The sequence below is a fragment of the Haplochromis burtoni genome, unplaced genomic scaffold, assembly GCF_018398535.1.
Source record: "Haplochromis burtoni strain Fernald_Lab_line unplaced genomic scaffold, NCSU_Asbu1 Contig_65, whole genome shotgun sequence".
NCBI classification, from domain to species: Eukaryota; Metazoa; Chordata; class Actinopteri; order Cichliformes; family Cichlidae; genus Haplochromis; species Haplochromis burtoni.
Genome location: NW_024582426.1, coordinates 1,337,554 through 1,354,370, shown reverse-complemented (window position 1 = coordinate 1,354,370; position 16,817 = coordinate 1,337,554). Strand labels below are relative to the sequence as shown.

General features: G+C 37.9%; 2 protein-coding genes across 4 annotated transcripts in view; one reads left to right on the top strand and one right to left on the bottom strand.

Moving 5' to 3' along the window:
• The window catches only part of osbpl1a (oxysterol binding protein-like 1A), a 31,959-nt gene extending 28,695 nt beyond the window's left edge, over positions 1 to 3,264 (top strand). Inside the window, exons 23-29 of one of the 3 annotated variants that reach the window (XM_042221382.1) lie at positions 152 to 241; positions 1,231 to 1,357; positions 1,551 to 1,664; positions 1,756 to 1,879; positions 1,965 to 2,055; positions 2,338 to 2,355; positions 2,671 to 3,264. In XM_042221382.1, coding sequence (XP_042077316.1) covers positions 152 to 241; positions 1,231 to 1,357; positions 1,551 to 1,664; positions 1,756 to 1,879; positions 1,965 to 2,055; positions 2,338 to 2,355; positions 2,671 to 2,773 — 667 coding nt within the window. In that variant the 3' untranslated portion in view covers positions 2,774 to 3,264. Of the gene's footprint in view, positions 1 to 151; positions 242 to 1,230; positions 1,358 to 1,550; positions 1,665 to 1,755; positions 1,880 to 1,964; positions 2,056 to 2,334; positions 2,356 to 2,670 lie in introns of all 3 variants that reach the window. The other 2 variants (XM_005923276.3, XM_042221384.1) reach the window with 2 other exon arrangements.
• Positions 3,265 to 3,358: 94 nt separating this feature from the next.
• lama3 (laminin, alpha 3) lies at positions 3,359 to 16,800 on the bottom strand. Its single transcript, XM_005923278.3, has 27 exons — positions 16,711 to 16,800; positions 16,488 to 16,639; positions 16,245 to 16,383; positions 16,060 to 16,159; positions 15,857 to 15,973; positions 15,593 to 15,763; positions 15,354 to 15,505; positions 13,088 to 13,294; positions 12,847 to 12,995; positions 12,571 to 12,733; positions 11,630 to 11,757; positions 11,393 to 11,543; positions 11,180 to 11,284; positions 10,955 to 11,088; positions 10,607 to 10,724; positions 9,421 to 9,555; positions 9,193 to 9,335; positions 8,993 to 9,100; positions 8,743 to 8,863; positions 8,548 to 8,654; positions 8,217 to 8,397; positions 7,106 to 7,255; positions 6,852 to 7,011; positions 6,641 to 6,768; positions 6,458 to 6,551; positions 6,256 to 6,366; positions 3,359 to 6,152 (listed from the first exon to the last, which is right to left on the bottom strand). The coding sequence occupies exons 1-27, from the start codon at positions 16,771 to 16,773 to the stop codon at positions 6,007 to 6,009; spliced, it is 3,633 nt and encodes a 1,210-aa protein (XP_005923340.1). The 5' UTR covers positions 16,774 to 16,800; the 3' UTR covers positions 3,359 to 6,006.
• Between the last annotated feature and the right edge of the window lie 17 nt (positions 16,801 to 16,817).

Genomic DNA, 16,817 nt, shown 5'->3' with positions numbered 1-16,817 from the left:
AATATCTAAGTATCATGTGTTTCAAATTACGGCTAAAGAAAAAGTGTGATACAACTGATAAAATATTTTGGGGAAGTGTTGCTCTTGAAGAAAACAGACAGAGCAAATGAGGAAGTCTTGTGTGACTCATCCTGTTTCTCTTTTCACTTAGAACTGGTGAAAGGTGCTACTTGAACTTCAAACCATGTGGCCTTTTTGGAAAAGAGCTACACAAAGTTGAAGGATATATTCTGGATAAAAGGTAGAGCAAGATGTTCAGAGATGTCTTTAAATAATGAGCCGTCTTTGCAGAGAAGACGGATTTCAGTCTTGAATGTTGAATAAAATAGTGATGTGAGAGTGGGAGAAAATGCCTTCTCTTTAACCTTTAAGTCTGAATCTACATCACACATTGAAACATACCATAGGACACTGTGAAGCATTAGTTTTCTTCCATATTACATGGAATGACAGTGAGTGTCAGATAGCTTATTTATCTGCCTATACTATCAATTTTTCCCTCATCCACCCCTCCCCATATGTTTGGGTGGATATGTCTGAATAAGCAGCTGTTTAAAGGTGCTTCATTTCTAAATTAGGATCTACAAAATGTAGTATCAACCTATTTTAAAATTGAATCATTGTGCAAATAATCACTTAACAATTCATATGGTTAATAACTCATTGCAGTGTTAATTGCCTTTTTGACAAAATAAAAGTCAAAATACTCGAGTGTGGGAGAGGCGGTTAAAATCAGCAAACGGTAAAAACAAAAACGGGGGCAGTTCGATTAAAGATGGAGGATAAGCAAATCCAGTGAGTCATCGTAAACATAACTAGTGTTCATGATCACAAGAGCCAGACCAGCTTTATATGCTGATAAATAATGTGCAGCAATAACAGATGCTAACAAGCAAGAAGATGAGAAGAGCTTGTGTTTTTTCTTGTTGTTTTTTTTATCTCAACGTGATGTCCAGGCCAAAAACTAGATTTTTGGTTTCATTCAAAACATTACATTTCCAGAAGTCTCCCACTCGCAAAAATGTTGTGTGGGTTTTTTCTCTCTTTTTTTGAGCTTTTGTTATGTTGACACTAAAAACAGAATGGGAAAAAAAATCATTACAACTGAAATCATTACTAGTGTTTGTGCCTCGGGACATTCGTGTGTGTTTGTGTGGTTATGGTTAAGGTTAGAGTACGTATTCACGAAATTACAACAACTCCTCTGAAGTCTGTGTGTGTGTTTGACAGCAAAAAGAAGCTGTGTGCTCTTTATGGGAAGTGGACAGAGTGCCTCTATGTTGTTGACCCATCTGCCTTTGAAGCACACAAGAAAAACAACAAAAAAGGGGCAGAGGACAAGAAGGGCGGGAATGCGGTATGAATTACTGAACACTGTGGAATCCCTTCACTTTACTGTTGTGATGTTTGCATGAGTAATATCATCCAGTGGTAGAAATGGAAAGCGACCGAGATCATTAGTGTTCATATTTAACACGTTCTGTAATGATGCATCTTGGCTGGAGCTCATCTGTCTGTTCAGCATTATTTGTGTTTCTCGTGCTGTTCAGGGTTGCGCTGAGGATCAGGAGGAGGTTCCTTCACCACCTGCAGACACTGTGGAGGTTGTTCCTGGCAGCCAGCTGCTGTGGAAAATAGCACCCAGACCAGCTAACTCTGTCCAGGTCCTGCTGATTAATGCACCATTAGATCTTTATTAGGTACTCTTAGAAGAAATCCAATGTTTTAACGTACAAATGCAATCTTTAATTGCAGATGTACAACTTCACATGCTTTGCGATGCAGCTGAATGAGTTGCATAAGGAGATGGAGGGAGTCATCCCTCAGACTGACTGCAGGCTCAGACCGGACATACGAGCCATGGAGAACGGTGACATCGGTAATGATTGGTGGTACTTAACCTAAACTGAAACTGGAGGGAAATTTTCATTTGCTTCCTTAAAAAATGTCAAATATTTTGATAGATCTCGCCAGCGAGGAGAAGAAGCGACTCGAGGAAAAACAGCGAGCTGCTCGGAAAAACCGCTCCAAAGCGGATGAAGAGTGGAAGGCGAGGTGAGACTGTTCTTCTTTCTTTATACTTTGACGCAGTAAACATGAAACCATGCAGGACTGACTAATTCCAGGCAATATTAAACCATCAGCCTTTGTTAGTGCAGATAAAATACCATTGCCTTTCTATTACCTCATATGAAGTTTTCATGGCGTATGAATGAATTAACAGTTCTTATCTATATGGTGTCATACTTTGTGTGCTGAAAAAGCTCAAGTTGTATCTCCATTTTATCTTCAATGGTCTTTTTTTTTCTGCTGCATCCTCGCTTTGACGTTAAGAAGCCCTGCCCTTGGCCCGAGGTTAGAGCTGTTCGCTGTTTGCATCTGAAATGTTTGATGTGATCACGTGACCTTAACACATCTGAGTCTCTAAATTATCTATTATCTATCCACTGTGTGTTTTCTATCCAGATATGATAGAGACAAATTTAATAAATGCGCTTTTCCTTCCACCAGCATGGCAGCTTCTCTTAATGGCACCAAATGCAATTACTCAATCACCCCATCTTCCCTCCGAATCATACATTTCTTTCTCACTTTCTCTTGTTTGTATTCAGTTTTGGCTCGCCCTGCTGGGATCTATGAATGCTGATATTTCTGTGATGTGTTTTTTAGGTGGTTTCAACAGGGGCAAAATCCCCACACCAGTTCCCAGGACTGGCTCTTCTGTGGTGGATACTGGAACAGGGCCTACAGCCAGATGCCGGACATTTATTAAAGGACTTTCTCTGCACAAAGCATGAACTGTTTTTATTGGAAAATTACAAGACCAAGCAATATGAAAAAAGTGTACTTAAACAGTGTGGCCTTAATCTACTTTATGGAGGTGAAGCTGTGCAGAAAATGTTTGACAGTATAGCATTTGCATTGACTTAAAGAGGTTTTTCTTTAAAATGGACTTTTAGCACAGTGGATAGGGTTTGTGATTTTTACTGTCCACCTGTCTTCTTTTAAATATTCATAATAGTGTTTTGTCTCCAGTTGTATATCTGTATATACTTTCCATAAATCCAGCCGTCAGTGACCTCATCATGTTATTTACATTTTCTCTGGACTTGCATTGCACTCAAAAACCCACTACTCGTCTAATGTGGATTGTGATTATTTTCTCCTGTATTTTGCTTTGTGAAGGAAAAAAGATTACAGAACAAAACCCACTGTAAATTTTCTGTATTAGTCTCAACCTTATAAAGATACATTAAGAACTGACTAATATGATTTTTTTTATTATTTGTTTTTATATTTTTCTGACTGCTGAAGACATAGATTGATATAAACCACGAGCAAAGCCTCAGTGATGGCAGTTTGGCCACTGTGATTGCGTTTTGAGCCAGAATATCCATATTTAGACATGAGGGCGAAGTGGTAAGTTATCAGCTAAGTCATGCAAGCTTATTGAGCAACTGACTGAGCACAGAAAAGAGACTAACATTAAAAAAAACAAAAAGAAAATAATTTTACTCAGCAAAAATTAAGATTTTGGGGGGGATGGGCCACAAATACAGTGCAGTCCAGTTCAGTGTTTCAACTTGAGCAGAGATGAAGTTTTCTACAGTGATGGTCCACAGCCACCTGTAAATAAAGTGAACACATGAATCTAATGCTAGGCCTCAACAGAATCTGAATAGATGGATATTTAATAAATCGTGCCCCCATACGGTTACTTTAAGGGGAAATTAAATGTTGAGGATAGAACTGTCTTTTCTACAAGTCTGTAAACATGTTTATAGCTGTTGTAACAGTTTATTGGGTGTGACTCACTTTCTCTTTTTTGGAGGCAGCCAAGTGACCATTAGGCATATTTTGGCATTTCCACATTAGCAGAGCTTAAGGACCATTCACACAGGAAGCAACTATCAGTAAATAGTAAACAGACTTGTTCTTATATAGCACGTTTCTCCTCTGATTCACTCAAGCACTTTTTCTATGCTTAAGTGCTTTCTATCTAAGATTCACACACATTCATACTCTGATGGATGCGGGCTAACGCCAAGGATATTTGACTGGAGCAGCCAGGGATCAAACTGCAATCTTCCAATTAGCAGATGACCTGCTCAACCTCCTGACCTACAGCCACCCCATAAACCGTAGCAATTTGATGACATCCAGCAACTTTAAGGGGCAAAATAACCACTGACAACGCAAACTGGGTGGGTCCCAATACTAGAACTGTACTATACTAATTCACAATGAACTGTTATTTGTTAAAAGTCATCTGTTGCCTATATAATAATCTATTTGTAACCCTAATTGATTAGTAATTTAATGCAGCCCGCTTGGATGTGTAGTAATTTACATATTGCACATTTAGAATAATTTATGACTATTTCTTAGACATTTAAAATATTCTGTCACTCATTTAATGACCTCTATGAGTCACTTCTAATTAGCCAACCATTTAAAGTAAAGTTTCACATGCATATTGATGAACTGCAAATATATCAGAATATACTTACATTTATATTTATATCTGTTACACATTATTGTAATTGACTGCAGTGTTTAGTATCATTTAAAATAATCTGCTGTACATTTATTGTTATTACTTTTTATGACATCTCACTTATTTTAAACGTAGAGCAGATTATTAGACATTTAAAGTGATCTTATTCATATTTTTCGTAATAAAAGTATAACTACACTATAATAACTATATATTTTCTTCTGTACTTAGTTACCCACTCTCTATGTTTGTGAACTGTATATATCAAAGGGCAAAAATAAAATTAAACAAAAAAAGACAAACTTCATTTCATATGACTTGAGCAGCTTTACACTGCACTTGAATTACAGGGCAGAATACAGTCTTCAAGCCTGTGTGTGCTAACTACCACTACTGCTACAGACAGAAAATAAAAAGCAATTTGTGGGGGGGAAATCCATCCATGTCATTCACTTGAACCTTGACACCTTCAAGTTCTTGGTAATGTTTTGCTGCCATCACCAGCTGAGAGTAAATGTGAACTAACAGCTCGCATTACATGAAGGGAAGCACTCCATCTATTGGTCAAACGTAGGGCAGAATTAAGGCTATTAATATGAGTAAGGTGCGTATGTATGTAATATTTACCTTAATTTTAAACACGGGAATGAACTGATGCTGTTTCTTATGGATCCTGTCTATTGCTATACTGATTAATAAGGTTTTGTGTTAATGTTAAGCGACTGATATTGCGACAGATAAATATATCAGATGTTTAAAATTCATTCATCTATTTTCTCCAGTGTATGGAAGTCAGGGTCATGGTAATGCCGGAGCTTATCGCAGGTGTCATTGGGTGAGAGGTGTGTTGCACTGTGGACAGATCACAGAGCTAACACAGATAGATAAACATCCATTCACACTCACGCCTGCAGCCAATTTAGAATGACCAATTAACATAACATGGATGCCTTTGGAATGTGTGAGGAAGCCAAAGTACCTGGTGAGAACCCACACAGACATGGGGAGAGCATGCACACTCCATGGGGAACAGCCACAGAGTCTCGGGATTCAAACGCAAGACCTTCTTGCTGCGAGGCAGGGTGATTAGCGCAGCTAATAGATGGGATTGGATTTGTTTAAAATCCACTGCTAAATTTATGGCAAATTTTGCTGTTGTGGCTGCATTGAACTGAGTCTCTATCAGTTTTCTCACCTTATCAGTGTTCTGTGGGGAAATAAAAGTAGACCGTAACAGGTTTTCAGCTTCAGGGCGACTATTTTAATATCAATGAGTCTGGAACAGTGTAGGGAGAGTAGAAAATAAGCTTGCAGGTGATTTACAACTCGCTATCATGAGTTTGGCGTCATTGCTTTGTAATGAGCAAATATCAGGAAAACATTCCCGTGGTGGAAAAAAGGAACTGAAGCTTAGAGAAATACAATTCCGTTAGATTGGAAAAAGTGTTGCTTGATTTCAGCCTAACTAGGTTTACTATTCCCATCCCTGTTTGTAATGATGTATTTCATTAGTTTGCGGGGCATCTGTTGATGCTCACTGGACCGACCACTCTGGAGGCTTTCTCAAATGCAACCGGCTTTCCATTAAGCTTCACATTTCGCAAGCAGCCCACAAAAGGTGAAGGCACAGGGGCTCCATTTTGATTTGTTGTCCCTAATTCAGGAAAGGAAAAAGCACAAAGAGATTCTGATCAGATTATACGACAAAAAGCTGAAACTCTCTGAAAGATATAATGCCCAGCGGTTCATGGATTTACCCCCAATGTGAAGCGATTCCAGGGCCGTTGAATATGACGTGGATTTGGGGCCTGCTTTCTCCTTGGACACGGAGTCAACCACTAGTTGGAATGCGTTCCTTTTTTTGGAGACTGAGAAACAACAATAACAGAAGAATTTTAAAAGCACAACTATCAACATGTGACTCACGTTCTTGAATGTTTTTAATACACGATGTCCTACCTGTAACCTCGTGAAATTTTCCATCACAGAGGCTTTTACGAGGTGTTACTGAGACACTAACAGCTCCATTACCATCATTTGCTTTGACGCCCACCTGGTAAAACATAACATATTTTGTCATCTCATGCAGCTTTTCTTTTGAATTGCTGCCCAATTAGTTGTCACAAGAGCGAGAGGTTTTACCTTGTTTTCCATTAAGAACACATTAAGGCTGGTCTTATCACTTTGAACGTGGAAGAGAAGACCCGTGAGGTGTTGAGGGCGCAGCTTGAAGGACAACAAAAAGTGCGAGCCAACGGTGAAGTAGTTATCTAGAATAGAAATGTTCTTTATGAGTGTGCGGATGATTGAAACACATCAGCAGCATCAAGATTTTTGAAATACAAGGCCAAACCTAAGACGATGTGACCGCCACCAAAGTATGTCCCTTCCTCTGCAAGCCCATGAAAGCATGGTAAGGCTTTGTGGCTCACCTCAGCTGCACCAACAAATACATCATTCATTTTGAATTCCCTTATACAGCTGATAACGCTGTCTGTGGGGATGTTGTGTCCCTGATAAAGGACAGGAAGAGAAAAGAGAAGCTGGTCAGTGTGCAAACAAAAAGATGTGGGAAAATATTTGCCATAGCTTGAGTCTGATACAGACTTTAGTGTTTTTGCTTTTTGTACCAGCTCCCAGATACACAGGGTTGTGCAGGTCTAAAGATGATCCCTCATTATTTGGTAAGCGGCCATCAGTCACACGGATCCCATCAACCAGAAGATGAAAAGTGCTGTTCTCCACGCTGAACTCAACCTGCGCACACGCAAACAAACTCAGCCATCCACAGAATATAACTTCACCATCACTGTGATATGATTGTGATATGACACACAGATATGAGAAAATAATTACTGCATTTTTTCCCCTGCATATTAAGAGTTATGTCCTGATTGTTTATGATAAAAGTGATTTAGAAATTAGTTGTTCCTCCTGCTTTCCATTTATGCTCCAACAAACTTTCAAAAATCAGTTCCATTATGTAATTGCCCACTATGTCATTATTTTTTTAATGTATTATATATATTTTGTATATATATTTCTTGTTAGCGGTGTTTGAATTCCCATTGGAAGCTTTCTGATATCAATAATTTTCTTTTCTGCACCATTTAAATCCTTAACGCTTCATTTTGGCACTGCCCGTTGTTTAGGGAAATAAATACATTTACTTTTTGAGAAGAATAACATATATATTTTCTCTGCCTGTGAGACACTTGGGAACAACAAAAAACAAATTGGTTTTTGTTGTTGTTAATTTTGTCATCCAATCAAAGCTTAATTGGTGCTGCTGTAAAGGTTATATTTGTTTGCTCTAATGAAAGATACCTGCTGCCCAGCTGCCAACAGTAGTAATATTAATTATTGTTTTTCTTTATTATTTTATTTTTTTAATTTATTTTGTTTATTCTTTTAGTTTTGGTTACCTTTTTTTGTTCCATTGATCTCCTCTTTAGAGATATCGTCTCCTCCCTCATGTTTCTTAGTGTTTGCCTTTTTCCTGTGTTTCTTTTGCTTCTTTGTTCAATCCGATTAGTCTGACTTGCATTTTGCTGGTTTTCTAGTTTTCTAGTTTTATCCTACTGCTGATAAAATCTATGTGAGATAAGCAACCGAAATTCCCATATATCTGCAACTGTTCCTTTGAAATCAGGAGACCAATGTTTAGAGCTTTGCTGCTTTTATCACTTAATATTTGTAATGAGACTTGGTTACAAACTCTATGCCAGTTGCCATCATTGCTCTTCTCCTTGTGCTGGATGATTCTGTTTTGACCAAGTGACATCTTGATCTTGCCGTTGGCCATGTACAGAGCCAGGAGGGGGACGGCTCCTCTTCCTGCGACATGGAGGATGAGCCCTTTGGACGATTTGGTATTGATATCAAGAGAGAAGTGAGGCCTGAGACACATGAGAACAAGAACAAAGTCCCTTTAAATGTTTATGAATGAATTCACAGCTGGATAAAGGTTTGACGAGGCACTCTAAAGGTTACCAAACCAAACCAGTCATGGAAAATGCCATTATAATTTTCAGGTTTTAGTATTTTACCTATAATTAAGGTTTTCTTGTGGGAGGTTGTAACTGACCCAGCTGTCTTTCTCATAGAGTTGGTATGCTCTCTGGGGTCTACATTGACTGCCAGCTGGAGTCGTAATCTGACACACAGCAGAAAAATGACTGCTGTTACTATGTCATTATCCAGCAATAGGGGAGCTGAAAAAAATAATAGTTTGATGTGCTTACAAGGTTGTGCGTCTGGGGCCTTTTCATTGTGGAGTGCGGTGGGGGAGGCTGACTGCACTGACCAAAGATAATGTCTCCAGTTTGCGATAATGAGCTTAGATCAGCAGGTAAAATACTCGGCCTGTGTGAAATGAGGAGATTTTGTTTCATCAAAATTGAATCATGTTATTGTAATAAACATATATATATATATATATATATATATATTGTGAGATATATTATAAAGCAACTGAAAGAATGTATAACAAACCTGCTTGTATAAAGATTAGCAATGCAGCCTTTGAATTTTCCTCTTTGCATGCTGATTTGATCTGAATGTGCCGGACTCACATTTACATTGTCAATGCTAAGCAGCAGCCTGAGAAAATCACGACAACATTAGCGACGTGCTGACTTTAAATTTTAATTGCAATAAAATCCAGGTATCAGCAAAAAGCTGACAGATCTTACCCTGATGGCTTCCCCACTGCAGACACGTAATGCCAGACTCCATCATTGTACCTTTCATTTGACCTCAGGGTATAATTAAAACTATGAAAAACCACAAAGCCATCGTCCAGGGACAACTGGAGATTGTGGACAGGTTCGGAGCCCTGCAGTAAGAGTACTACTAAAGCCATCTTGATATTTTCCTTTTGATTTTCTTTTGAATCAAAAAGTGTGGCACACAAGATTTACCTGAGAGCCGCTCTTCAGAACAACGCCCCGCTTGCCTGTGCTCCTGAAGCCTAACGAGACTCTCACTGGCTGTTCGTCCCAGGCAAACAGAGAATCGACAGAAAGAGCCGAATTCAATGTAGCTGCACGAACACCCTATACACAAGCCAGAAACACACTAGTATTAGACCCCTGTGTCTACAGGCTATTCATTTAGTGCTTTAAAGCTAGACAGAGATTGACTTTTGAAATAGGAAATGTCACATTTTTCCACCTACAAATGAAAAGTTAACTTTTTAAGTAATAAAGCGCACTATTGTTGAAGTTGAATACACTGCTATATCCTTAATGAGTAACCACTGGCAACTAATTTAAGTCCGTGACAGTTATATTATTTTAATATGAATGTAAGAAACAAAATGCTGCTACAGTCTTTTTCCCCCTGTTATTTCCAGGTAGGTGTGATAGCTAATATTGGCCACATCATGCTACTGACTTCATGATTATTCTTCACAATGACGATTGGTTCATCATGGTTCATGGATTTGTTAAGTGAGGGGTGTCTCTGACTGGAAAACTGAGATAAGGGGTTTGTCAATCACAAGGTACCTTGCCGTGAAGCGCCTCAATTAAACATCTATTTTACACTTAATGGGGGCCATAATTTTCAAAAAGAACACGCTGCTATGTTACATAAGACACAAAGTTAATAAGGCAACAATTTGATGGGGTACTGAGATCTAAAAGTGAGAAGTAAGTACATTTGTACGAGCAGGTACAAACACACTAACGAGGAGTTTTCCTCCTGCTGTGCATTAGAAACTAGGCACATTCGAAGCACCGCTGCACAGGCATCAATTCTCATACTTAGATACTTAATTGGGCCATAATTTTAAAAAGGAACACTCTGCGTTATTATATAAGACACAAAGTTATCAAAACAACAAGTTCTTGAAGAGCTAAAATGAAGTGAGAAGTAGGTACAATTTCTCATAAACTTTTTTAAAGTCTGACTAAGGAGAATTACCCCCCTGCTGTGCATTAGAAACCAGGCAGGTGCCGTGCCCTTCTGCACTGGCTTCACTACTCAGACTCTGCAGTTAAGTCCATCTTTTATTTAAAAAAAAAAAAGTTTCAAAAAGTCTATCCTCTGATCATCTGAGAGAAATTTTAATGCAGATTTGTGAACATATTTGCGGTAAATTACCAGTGAGGAGACTGGACATCCACTGCTGACACCTATTGTCCTGTTGTACTCGACAATCTCAGCATCTGCTTTCAGGTTATCCACGCATCCCCTGAGCGGCGCAGCTGTGATGTTGTGTCTGAGATTCAAAGGCAGACAGGCTCATAGAAAAGGTCAGTTTGATTAGCTGATACTGTTTTCTTCTAGACTACTCAACACACACATTGGCACTGGCATTTATATGTCATATAGTAATGGTCATGGGAGTGGTTTGATTTTTTTGTAAGTCTTTCAGTAGGGAATTATTTGTTTCCCTCCCAGAGGAAGCTGAGTTTGACATGATTTTAAAAGCATCGTGTGTTGCATTACCTCTCTCTGAGCTCTGCTGGAAGACCCCCAATGTAATAACTGATGTAGTCTGTTTGAATGTGATCTGTGGAGACCGTATTTTGCCCATAGTACACAATTAATTTATCTGCAATGGCAATTGCAAACTGCGTGTCCTGAAACAGGAAGCATATGCTTAGAAAGGCATGAATTTAACAAAAAGACTTTCAAGTTTTTTAAGGTAACTAATTGTATTGTTGTTCTTACAAACAGAGACACTCTTTCAGCACTCCGAAGTCTAATCTCTCTGTCAGCTTGTTGACCTTGTAGCACAAGGAAGCCTCTCTCCACAAACACACAGAAAAAGGACTCCTAAAACAGAAGAAACACATGGATTTTAAATCTTTTTTTGTTTGTTTTTTTGTTAAACATGCAGTTATATAAGTGCTTCAAGCATCTATTCAAAAATTAAAATCCTACGTTGTTTCCAATGTAGAATAACAAGGCATTTGTTTCTCGGCTGTTTGTGTGAAATCTGAACAGTCGCCTCTTTTTCCAGTCAGGATCCTTTATGAACGCCATGCGGTAACCTCTTCCTTCATAATAATCAGACACCTCTTCCTGTGCAATCCTAAACACATACTTTAATCATTATTTGACCTTTTCTAGTCAACACAATGTCCGACCTTTATTTTTAATTTTTTGTTTTATGCTTACTTCACAGTGTGCTGTTTTGCATCCATATTGACAGCATGTTTGAAGTTAAAAAGGCAGACAGGATTATCATTCAGATAGGAGAGTTTTATGGCTCCTCTGTACTTGGGGTAACGCAGCTCCACTGGAGGCTATGAGAACAAAAGAGGACTGAAAATTGGACTGAAAAAGTGAACATGTCATTTACTAATGCAAATGATTTTGTTGAGTACACTCCTGTTCTCTAGGGCTCAGAAGCTCTAAGCTATTTTTCATTAACCCATTCCCACAAAAGGATGATGACAGACTGTGATAGGGACTTTGTATTTCAACTTCTTCACAAAAAGTACCTTTCTCACTAAATTGTTCAATTTCAGTCTCTGAATAAGACTGTTGTATGTCATTCATGCAGTCTATGGAACCCTATTCCCACAAAACAAATATTGTCATATATACTATAAAACAGTGATATAATATATAAAATCAAATCCATATCAAAATTGGGAGATCATGGCTTCCATCAAAACACTTCTTTCAGCATCAAATAAATTCCAAATAGTTTTCAAAGAAAACTTAGAAAATCATGCAATACGTTGAGTTACCCCATGAGTCAAAATCTTGACAATAAACAATACAATAAACCTTTTTCCGTACTTTTTTCTTTACTTCTTCCACCCATCAAGTCAACTGAAGCTGTGTGTGCTGGAAACTAGTTTTTATATGTTAGCTTTTCCTTTATTTAAAACCCATTATCGTTGGCTAAACAAATGAAAGACACAGTGTCTAAACTTTCTGTGTGCTTGCTTGTGTGTTATACAAAAGTTATCATTGCTATTGCAACGTTTACAATTTTACACAAGCTTATTAAATGAGTTTGAATTGGCTTTGAGTCGTCTTTCAACTCTCTACCCCTTTAAACACTATAAATTTGCAGGCAGGATGAAATGAAAGCAGAGACTTATTACAGTGAAGTAATCGGGATAGCCCCCCACGTAGAAAACGACGCTGCCTGGATCCAAGTCGAAGACGCCTGTCATTGTGTTTGGGAGGTTACGTTTAGGAGGGAGACTGACACGCTCCTTTGACGTGAAGTTCTTTGTGACGTTCACTTCAGCGTCCTGGTAAACCCTGCAGGAATTGTTGGCACGAAGATAAGAAACATGTTGGTGACATCATGTAAACTTTCAGCTAGCAAATCCATGTTCATTTTAAAATACACTTCTACCATATGTACTCAGTACCTGTGGAAGATAACTCTGTCAACGGCTGAGGAGTTCACGCTTCCGAGTGTTATTTGGCTGGTTTCTATCTCATGAACCACTCCACCCAACTTGTAGACACAAACCAACACAGTGTTTCTGATAGCCATTCCAATGTAGTCTCCAGAAGCCTAGAAATGTAATAAAAGAAACCTAGGGTATATTAAAGAAAAAAACAAAAAACTACATCATGCTTCCTGTGTAGGCCGGTATGCACGCTCACATTCTTGCTGCCCAGGTAGAAAACGAACAGGTTGCCATCTCTGTGTTCATCCTGGTGTCGTTTTCGTCTCACATCAGACTTAGCCGGGGTTTTGTGATGCCGATTGAGGAGAAGATTGACAGCTGTAAACGCTTTAATGTCCTCAAGGTCTCTTGGAGGGTGAAGCTCAATGTGGCTCTTTCCATTGAAAGTGGTGCCAAGAGAGAGCTGTGATAAGAGACGGTAGAAATTGTGTGTGTCACAAAAACAGATGATTTATGTGTTTTTAAAAAATAAACTATTGTATTCATACATTTATTATTTTATTTTTACAAATTAGGGGTAATGGAAACAAGGTTGCACTACTTTGAGTTCTATTTTTGCTCCACCAACTCAAGCAGAATTTCTGGGGTTTTTTGGTATTTCTGATGTGAATGTTTGCATCAGAGTTACTAAATGAAGCAGCTTCCCACATGTAAATAATTGTAATGTCACCATCCAATTAGTAATTCTAGCTGGTAAAGTCTGTTTATTTCTGAAAGGTCAGACTCAGCAAAAGAAAAAAGTAACCAAGTATATTAGCTTTTTGACTCAGCACCAGCATTTAAGGCCGTATTGTGTTCAGCAGATTATCTAAAACTTCCTGAGAGCAGTCGCATGTAGCTGACCCTGTAACCTGGTTGATCCTCCAGACAACAGATGTCAGTCTGGGCTGTGCAAAAATTTAGTTTCCCATAGCTGGCAGCCTTGTTACTCCTGATCAGGGGGGAAATACTTTCAGCTTTATCTATGAATCAAGCCAAAATACAATCCAGCTATCATGCTCTGTCCTCCTTTCACCAAAAACAAGGGAAATACTGAAGATAATCTGCACACTCCAAGGCCAAATGAATTCTCTTTGGATAGTGCTTGCATAGCACTTAATATATAATGTGTTCATTTGAAACAGCCTTAAGCAATATATTAGTACTTTTGAGAGTTTATAATGACTCTTCTATATTGTCAATGCTGATCACTCATCTGTTCTTATATTACTTGATCTTACTGTTGCATTTGATACAGTGAATCATGAAATATTAATTTCCTATCTTCAGCAGTGTAGTGATATCAATGGCACTGCTCCAAACTGATTAAAGTCATATCTGATTAACGGTTCTTTTTCCAGTAGGATTTGTTCTAAAGCGTCCACTTTGACCCGTGGCGTACCACAGGGGTCGATTAAAGGCCCTATTCTGTCTCAGGCTTCATACCTTAATGTCATGTAAAGAAACCTGGTGTAAATTGTGATTCCTCTCTGAAATTAAAGACAGATTAAATCTGTCACTATAGCTAGCTTCTTTTAATAATGAAAGTCAAACCTCTTGTTTAGTTTATTAACCTTTAATAACCTTTCATCATATTATTATGTTTTCCTAATTGTTGTATCGATTGTTGTGCAGCACTTTTGCCAGGGTCTGCTGTGCTTTAATGTGTGAAATAAATGAACGTCCCTTGAATTGAAAAGTAAATTGCAAACATAATAAAATATCTGTCTCAGTAATAGCAGGTAACACTTTACATTAACAATCATTAAAAAAGATATTTATTAAAAAAAATAAATATCTTGTAATTAGATTAAAAGTTTGTATTATTGTTTTTGCTCGTATTGTTAATACTCCTGTTTGAGTTACTTCCTGTTTTATTGAATAATATTTTCTTTGTGATCGTTAATAACATCCTGCTTCCCTCTATTTTCTGTGCCACTTTTATTCAACTAGTTAATCACTCGCCCCAGCATATGTACCACCTGTTGTTCATTTTTCTGTTGCCACGTGGTCTTTTAATGTCTTGGAGTCAAGCATTTAATTTAGTGCAATTTTTTGTGACATGATTTTATTTATTTATTTTTTGTATTCATTTTTATTATTTTAAAGTTTTTTTAGTTTTTGTTCAAGTGTGAATTTTTTTAATTTGTTTTTTTATTTCACTTTTGTGTATTTGTTTGGCCTTTCTGAGTTATTTGATTTTCTTGTATTGCATTTATTAATGGAAGCAATGCAATACTGTGAATTTTTACATTTTAGCAGTGCTAATTTCTCTTGAAAACTTGAAGATACCTGCAAAGAACCATGAAGCTGAGGAAAACTGCAGACACAGCCGACAGCTTCATAAGGTTCAGTCTGCAAGCTACACATTTCATATGCACACTGTACTGTCATACGCTGTGAGGCTGTTCCAGCTTTAAATCAAATCTGACAAGTCAATTAAGAAATTAATAGGAAATATGAAATTAAAAAGAAAATGTTACCCTATTAACAAAGTTTCTTGTCTCCTCTATTATGTCCTTGATTCTCTGGATGCTTTCTGTCATGTTTGGGTGAGGTGACATCCTCCTACCAAGAGCCTTGACTTCTGCGAGCTTGTCACTCATCACAGGGAATGCTTTGTTGAAGCTTTTTACTTAAGCGGATAAAATAACAACACATAAAACCTTTAAATGGCTGTATTTTAACTGCAAGAATATGTTTAAGGAATTTAAACACTTACCAGCCTGGTCTGCATCTGTCAACATGTCATTTATATTCACACTGATATTGGTTAAAGTTATTCTTCCCACTTCCTCGCTGATATTTCTCAGTCTCTCTTTCACACTGCTGACTGTAGCGTTAGCATCGGAAGCAGCAGTTTTCACAGACACTATCAGTGCCGCTGTGTCATCTGAAATACAAAAGAAAAACTATCATATGCAGATACAATAACTAATTTGACGTTTATTTTCTGATCTGCATCAATTCCAAGTGCTCTACAAACCTCTTTTGATCTCTTTGAGTTTGTCACCGATGGATGAGGTGTCGATTCTCAGTGATCTTCTTTTTTTCTTTTGTTTATTTACACGATTCCTGTGAGCATTTACTGTACGTGACACCGCTGTTCAAAAGAAATTAGAACACCTTTTCATTTTGCACATTCAAACTCAATATATTTGTCTTGATACTTGTTTTGTTTTTACATACTTTTAAGGTGACTTTGAGTGTCTCTGGTTTCCCTCCATAGATGACTTGAGTTATCTTTCAGCTGTTCAGACCTGCTGATCAGACCTCCCTTCTTCACATCCTAATTTATCATTCAAATATTGCATTAATATTTTCTATAAACACGTAGATTTTTTAATAACTCTTACTAACAGCACTGAAGTTACCTTTAAGGTTTGATCAGCAGCCCTTTTGGACTCCTTTGCTGCCTTCTCAGCCATTTCTACTGCCTTAATGATGCTGTCATAGGCCCCTATACCCAGGAGGCTGACCAGTGAAGTGCTGTTAGTAGCGGTATGAAGCGCTCTGTAACAAAATCCAAGATGGTCTATTATGTTAAACAAGAAACGGGGCCCAATCTAATCTAAATCTGCCTTGCTTCTTTATTTGTTCTTGGGATTCACACTCACTGTTGTAATTCTGTCACCACTCTTTTGAGCTCCTTTGCATGCTCCTCTGCCTGGGCTATAGCTTCCACCTCTGCTATTATTAAACTGTTGTTTAACTGCTGAAAGTGTTCCAGCTTGGCACCATCCAACTGAGCTGCTCGCTTCTCAAATTCCTGCAATTTAAACAGTAAACTTTAATGCAAAGTCCAATACTTTTGAGAAGTTATAAAAAGCTGCTTCTTACTTTTTTAACTTCCTTAAGTATCGACAAAATGTCAGTAATGTTCTTTAGCAGATCTTTAGTCATTTCAGTCACAGGATGGAGAGTGCTTTGTTCTTTATCCAGCTGAG